Source organism: Sturnira hondurensis, unplaced genomic scaffold (genome assembly GCF_014824575.4).
Source record: "Sturnira hondurensis isolate 20B ecotype Veracruz unplaced genomic scaffold, ASM1482457v3 Scaffold0004089, whole genome shotgun sequence".
In the NCBI taxonomy this organism is placed as follows: Eukaryota; Metazoa; Chordata; class Mammalia; order Chiroptera; family Phyllostomidae; genus Sturnira; species Sturnira hondurensis.
The window spans coordinates 273,372-280,277 of record NW_028076720.1 but is presented as its reverse complement, the minus strand read 5'-3'; the positions used below and the strand labels follow the sequence as shown (position 1 = coordinate 280,277).

General features: G+C 61.7%; 1 protein-coding gene across 1 annotated transcript; it reads left to right on the top strand.

Moving 5' to 3' along the window:
• Window positions 1-2,538: 2,538 nt before the first annotated feature.
• On the top strand, window positions 2,539-6,848 carry KREMEN2 (kringle containing transmembrane protein 2). Its single transcript, XM_037043451.1, has 9 exons — window positions 2,539-2,635; window positions 2,878-3,052; window positions 3,773-3,864; window positions 3,965-4,089; window positions 4,291-4,444; window positions 4,751-5,083; window positions 5,151-5,276; window positions 5,360-5,438; window positions 5,655-6,848. Exons 1-9 carry the CDS (start codon window positions 2,539-2,541, stop codon window positions 5,863-5,865), a joined length of 1,392 nt encoding a protein of 463 aa, XP_036899346.1. The 3' UTR covers window positions 5,866-6,848.
• The last annotated feature ends 58 nt before the right edge of the window (window positions 6,849-6,906 follow it).

Here is a 6,906-nt window from a genome sequence, read left to right as displayed (position 1 = left end):
TGTCCACCAGTGCCACCCTACCCAGTTCCATTTTTTTGTAGTAAAAGCTTTATTGAGCTATAGTCCACATACCATACAATTTATCCAATAGGCTGTAGCAAATGTAATTAGTTAAGACGAGGTCATCCTAGAGAAGAGAGACCCTAATCCAATGAGTGGTACCCTTCTAAAAAGGGGAAATTTGGACACAGACACACACACAGGAAGAAGATGAAGGCAGAGATCCTGGTGATTGACACTTCTGCAAGCCAAGGAATGGCAATGATGGCCAGCAAACTGCCAAAGCCAGTCCAGAGCCACGGAGCAGATTCTCCCTCACAGCTCCCAGAAGGAACCATCCCTGATTGTGAACAATACATTTTTATTGTTTAATTCCCCAGTCCCTGGGTCCCCTCAGCAGGAGGCGAGGGCCGTGGCTCCCCTAGTAGGAGGTTCCATGTGCCACCTAGGACTGGATCTTGCACTGGGGACACTGCCCTTCCTCTCAGTGCCTGAGTCCTGGAACTGAGCACCCCTTCCCTTTCAATCAAAACCCCCTTTTCAGGAGACTAAGGTAGTGGGGAGTGGGGAATGCAAGTGCTGCAGACCCAGTGAACAGTCCTTTTTGGTCCAAACTCCCTCCAGGGAGGGGGCCAGTTCTTCCTCTATTCCCCCACAACCTGCATTGTGCATGTGGGGTCCTGGTTGTCCGTGTCCCCCACCTCACCCTTTCCTTAGCAGGCTGTGACTGAGGGCTGCAGGGGACCCCATGCACCCCCTCCACCCAGACGCTGGCCCAGGCCTGTGGCCCTCGGATGCGCTCTGTGATCCCAGGGAGCCTCTGCAGCGATGGTACTCACAGGCAGAAGAGAGAAGGAACCCCAGTCCATGGGTGGCTACCCAGTCACCAGTTGCAACTCCCAGGCAGGTGCTCCATGGGGCCAGGACACTGAGAGGTGAGCTTCGGGCCAGCCTGGCCACTGACTGAGCTCCCCAGGAGGCAACTCCAGCACCAGCCTTGACTCTTGACTCTCAGCAAGCCCTCCTCCTTCCTATGGTCCCCTGTGTGCCACCCCCATCCACTTACCCAAAAGCCTGTGTGTGAATTACTAACTCCAAGTTCTTCTCTGGCGTCTCAAGATGCCAGAGGCGTCTTGGTCTTTCTAGAATCCTCCCTGTGCCCCCTATCTTGGGTGGGAGAGATGGTTCAGTGCTGACATGTTGGGAAAGGTCTTCCCAGGCTGGACAGCCTGATTTGGGCCTGGTGAAGAACAAGGCTGGACTGAGGGGCAAGGGATCTGAGAGAAACTGGTCCCTTTTGGGCCTCCGGCCACCACCCATCTCCTCCCCAGGTCCCCTCCCTCACCCTTCAACGCACCTGCGTTGGCCTCCCCCCAAGCCCTGGGGGCAGCCGGCGGGCTGCGCTGGGAGATCACAGAACTCAGTGGAGTCGGGCCCAGGGGGAGGGGGCGGGGAATTTCCCCCCACGCCTGCCTAGGCCTGTTAACCTCCCCCTTCTTCGCCGGGGAAAGGGGGGTACCGCTGGGGGAATTCCATCGTGCTGCGATGGCTCCGGGGAGCCTGGACTAGGGGTCTTAGCGAGAGAAGGGGGAGGAGAAGAAGGGACAGGCTGGGACCAGGGGCGCAGCTGCCTTCATCCCCAGACATCAGCTGCCCCTGCCTGTCCAGGACTGAGCGCGCACCATTCCCGCCTGTCTCGAGGGTGCGGGGGCAGGGAGAGCACTTCCTCTGTGAGGCCAGAGGCATCCGGACCTGAGGAGCCAGGGGAATGAGGATCTGCGAGAGAGTATGCGTGTGCGCGTCTGACGATGAATGGGCGACTGAGTGCAAGTGCCTGCCAAGTGCATTTCATTGAGGAGTGCTTGTGAGTAGTGTTCCGGGGGCGTGTGACCTCGAGAGAGGGCTCTGTATCTCCCCCGTTATGGCCTCCCCACACACACTAGAACCTGCACGGACCCTGAGAAGGGGAGGGGGCGGAGAGGGCCCCACCGGGACACTGAGGGTCCCGAGGCAAGCAGGAAAGGCGTCTGGACCTGCTGCCTTAGCTCCAGTCTCGGGCGGGGCTTCCCGGTCTCAGGGGTGGGAGGTGGGGAGGTAGGGACTCAAGGGGGAGGGACTCAGGGGGAGGGACACCCAGAAGGACGCGAGGGGGGCAGGAGCCCGCTCGTTAGAAACCTGCAGTAGAGAAACTCAGAGAGAGGCTCAGCGGGAGGGGGCAGATGTGGAGGCCGAGGCAAAATCCCCCGACCACCGAGAAGCAGAGATGGAGAAACTCTAGGCCAGAGATTCCCCTGGGAGACCCCCAGTAAGGACCGGGCAGAGAAACGCCTCCAGGGGCAGAAACCCTGGGAGGCAAATACCCCAGGGAGATATTTCCCCGCCCCAGACGGAGTGTGCTACCCAGAGTGGGACGAGGATTCACAGTCAAAGGACAACGACACCCCCCCCGCCCCCAGGTCTCCTGGAAGACCCCGGAGAGACTCCAGGGGTGGAACAGGTCGTGCGCGGGCCAGGGCAACCTCTCCTAGTTTGGGGGAGATGGGGATACGACCCCCTCAGAGTCTCCTCCTTCTCCTCCTCTTCCTCCCGGCGCTGCCGCCACGGGGGGCCTCCGCGGGGAGCCTGCATAGCCCAGGTGAGTCTTGGCTCAGCTACTGGACCTTGGTCCCTATTCCCTCCTCTGCCTTCGCACCTAGGAGCCGGGTCCCGAGCCTGGGGGCCGGGCAGGGCAGGTGGCAGGAGCAACTGAGCGGCCCCCAGGATCCCGTGGGCAGCAGGTGCGCCAGCTGGGGGGCCGGCAGGAGTTATCGTTGGGTGATAGGGTGAGGATACCGAGCCAGGCTCTGAACCTCCCAAGGCCCTGCCGTTGCCGTGTAGGCCTATCCGAGTGCTTCCAGGTGAACGGCGCCGACTACCGTGGCCACCAGAACCGCACGGGCCCGCGCGGGGCAGGCCGCCCTTGCCTCTTCTGGGACCAAACGCAGCAGCACAGCTACAGCAGTGCCAGAGACCCTCAGGGTCGCTGGGGGCTGGGAGCACACAACTTCTGTCGGTGAGGGGCGGGGCCAGGGCGGGGCCTATTGGGGAGGAGCCTTTGGGGCTGGGCCTTGCGGGAGGAGGGGCTGGGTGCACCGTTGCGGGCTTGGGCGTGGGGCGGGGGGGGCGGGGGTAGGTGGAGCAGAAGGCCTAGGGGCAGGCCTTAGCTGCGCTGGGGGTCGGGAAGGGCACTCAAAATTGTTTCCAACTTGGGTCGGCTTTAGGCGCCCAACTGCTGTACAATCTCAGGTCAGACCCGAGCATTCAAAAGGGCCCTTGTGGGCGGGGCCAGAGAGCGATCTCTGGAATGAGGGGCCTGGTTCTTGCCCTGCAATTTCTTGAGAGGGGAGCATCCACTAGCCATGACAGAGGGGTTGGAAGTTTCGAGATACAAATGTTGTATGGAGCTGCAGGGACCGAGCTGAGCGGGAGGACACTTCTCTGCTTATAGAAGTCTCCACTTCTGCTTTAAAGCAGGGCTCTGAGGCAAGGCACGACGAGGCCAAGGCCCAGGGCTGGGTGGGCAGCGAACGCTACAGAGAACACTCAAAGTCCTCTGCTGAAACCTAAAACCAGCCCTCAGGCCCTTTTAATGACTTCCCATTGTCCTCTCGGAAGTGGATCCGCAGAACAGAGAGCTGCTGTACCACTCGCGGTGACCGTTTTGCGTATAGGCCCAGGGTGGTGCCTGGAATTTTCAGGCAGCAGGATTCAGACAACTTCTCCCCATCTGCAGGAACCCAGATGGTGATGTGCAACCGTGGTGCTACGTGGCCGAGACGGAGGAGGGCATCTATTGGCGCTACTGCGACATTCCCACGTGTCACAGTGAGTGAGCCCAGCCGGACAAGGGTGGGATCACTGGGCTGCCTGAGTGGAATTCACTTTCCGTGGCACTGGACAGACCCTGACTCCCCCGCCCCATCAGTGCCCGGGTACCTGGGCTGCTTCGTGGACTCAGGGGCACCCCCCGCCCTCAGCGGCCCCAGTGGCACCTCAACAAAGCTCACGGTTCAGGTGTGCCTTCGCTTCTGTCGCATGAAGGGCTACCAGGTACTGCCCATAGACCCAGACCCAGTGACCCCTGACCTTGACCGAAATCAGGACCGAAAACAACTCCCACCTCTGACGCCAAACTTCGGCACTGATTTCTGAACCTCCGGCCCGATTCCCACTCTGAGCCCTACCCCCGGCCCCACGCCCCCACCCTTACCCCAGACCCTGCCCTTGGCGTCACACAGTCTGTGCTCCCAGCTGGCGGGCGTGGAAGCTGGCTACGCCTGCTTCTGCGGCTCTGAGAGCGACCTGGCCTGGGGACACCCAGCCCCGGCCACCGACTGTGACCAAATCTGCTTCGGCCACCCGGGCCAGTTGTGCGGCGGCGATGGGCGCTTGGGCATCTACGAAGGTGAGGAGAGGGCGGGAATGAGCTGGCTAGGTGAGGGGCGGGGCCTGGGAAGGGGAGGTGGTAGGCCAGGGGCGGGGCCAGGGGCAGGGTGGCTGTAGGCCAGGAGCGGGGGGCCAGAGGAGGGGACTGGGTTGAGGGCTAGGCTGGTGGAGGGGACTGGGCTGAACTTGGGAGCCAGGGGAGGGGCCCGGCGCGGAGAGCAGGATTTGAGGGAGGGGCCGGAGGAAGCCGTAGGGTCAGCCCGGGTGCAGGCTTCTGGGTGGAGCCCGCGGGTCTCCGGGCTCTGACCGTCGACCCTGCCCCTAGTGTCGGTAGGCTCCTGTCAGGGGAACTGGACCGCGCCTCAGGGCGTCATCTACTCTCCGGACTTCCCGGACGAGTACGGGCCAGACCAGAACTGCAGCTGGGCACTTGGTCCGCCTGGCGCCGCCCTGGAACTCACTTTCCGCCTCTTCGAGTTAGCCGACCCGCGCGACCGGTTGGAGCTGCGCGACGCGGCCTCGGGCAGCCTGCTCCGCGCCTTCGACGGCGCCCGCCCGCCGCCACCAGGGACTCTGCGCCTCCGCACCGCGGCGCTGCTGCTCACCTTCCGCAGCGACGCGCGTGGCCACGCGCAGGGCTTCGCGCTCACCTACCGAGGTGAGGCCCTGGGCCCGTCACCCCTGCGGCCGTTCCCCCGCCCTCTGCCTCACGTCCCTCTCCACAGGTGTGCAGGACGCGGCGGGGAACCCGTCGCCTCCCAAGGGCTCTGTCCAGACCCCTGCAGCGCTCCCAGACGGGACCAATGTGAGCTGCAGCCCCCGGCCTGGAGTTCCGGAGGCCACGATGGGGGGTGAGGCGGGCGCTTAAGGCAGGAGGGAGTTTGGGGAACAGACCCTCTGAAGCCCTGTCCTCACCGCAGCCGTCTGCCCACAGCCCGAGTGTTCTCCACAGTGATGGCCGTCTCAGTGTTGCTGCTGCTGCTGTTGCTGCTGCTGTCGCTGCTGCGCCAACGGTGCTCGCCCTGGGGTGCCTCATGTCTCCGTGCCCGGAGCGGGGCGGGGCGGGGCGGGACGCTGGGGCCCAGGAGGAGAACAGAGCTGGAACTCCTAAGTTCTTGAGGGGCACAGCCTTGGGCCCACACAGGGAATCGTGCCTGGGATAGCAGGCAAAGCAGGATGCTGGAGGTGAGAACAGCTGAGTGTTCGGCTGACGTCTGCTCCCTCTCTAGGAGTTGTCTGCTGGTTCCAGGGAAAGGGCCCCCGGCGCTGAGGCTTTCCCAGGACTCTGGGAGAAGCTGGGCTGTGTGGTACCGCCGTCCTGGAGGGGTGGCACTGCCCCGACCCCCTGGGGACTCCCAGGCGGAAGGTCTAGCCTCGAATTACCGCCCGCTGAGCACCTCCAGCCAGAGTTCCCTGCGTTCGCTCATCTCTGCTCTCTGACTCAAGATCCCCAGGGTCCACTGGATCCTCTGACAGTGGGGTGTACATCCGAGACGCTATGCTGCACTCTGCCTTGGCCTCCCACTTTTTAAAGGGCAGCTCTGCCTCTGGTCACCTCTCAGAGGCCAGACATCTGACAGGAAGCATCTGGTACTATTATTGGGAACTTGACCTGACTCTAGGTGCCCAGATGGTTGAGGCCAAATGGCAAGAGGAATCAGCTCCCCTCCTCATAGATTATAATATGGAGATCTCTGATTTCAGGGGTCTTTGAGCCTCTATTTGGGTGGTCCTGGACTCCTGCCCTAAGTCAAATATGAGAGGTCAAGAAAAGTGGTCAAAAGACCAGTTGGACTTTAAATAAAGGAGCTATTTTTGAATAGGGCTCTTCAAATTCTTAAGTGGTGGGAAGTTATGTTGATAACACTGGAACCAAGGATTTGGGTACGTCCATGCATATTAAAGGGTGTTACATGCAATTTCTGGAGCCGCATGAAGTGCAGAGGACTGAGGAATCGCCCAGGTGGACGACTGGGGACTTGCGGGATCCGGGGGAAGGGGAGAAAAAGGCCAGGTTAAGCGGTAGAAGTGATGCTTTCCTGGGCCCGCCTCAGTACGAACCCAGGCAGGGACTGACCTTTCTTTCCTATCTGCCCTCTTTCTTCCCCTCCATTTCCTGGCTGTCCTGGGTGGAGCTGAAGGTGCACTTTGTGGGAGATAACAGGGGAAGAGTCTGGTCAAAGTCGAGCTCGAAGAAGCCTGACCTGAGGGCTCCAGCCATTCAGGCACACCCTTAGGAGCCTGGACATCTCAGAGCGCTTTGCTGCGCTCCCGTGGAGTTTGGCTTGTGGAGAGATCATCCCTGGAGTGGGGGTGCGCCAGCTCTTGACCTGACCTGTCCGAGAATGTCCCAGACTGGCAGCACCTTGGACAGAGCCCTGGCTTCAGGGGGTGGTGCTGGGTAGTGAGGTTGTGCAGGGGAGGGTGAGTGCCCAAGGGTGCACTGACTGGGGGGGGGGGGGGGTCGTGCGTGACACCGGG

Coding starts and splice junctions, on each gene's coding strand:
- KREMEN2 (XM_037043451.1), top strand. CDS start 2,539: ATGGGGATACGACCCCCTCAGAGTCTCCTCCTTCTCCTCCTCTTCCTC. Junction 3,865..3,964: donor CGACATTCCCACGTGTCACA/GTGAGTGAGCCC, acceptor CCGCCCCATCAG/TGCCCGGGTACCTGGGCTGC. Junction 4,445..4,750: donor GCGCTTGGGCATCTACGAAG/GTGAGGAGAGGG, acceptor CCCTGCCCCTAG/TGTCGGTAGGCTCCTGTCAG.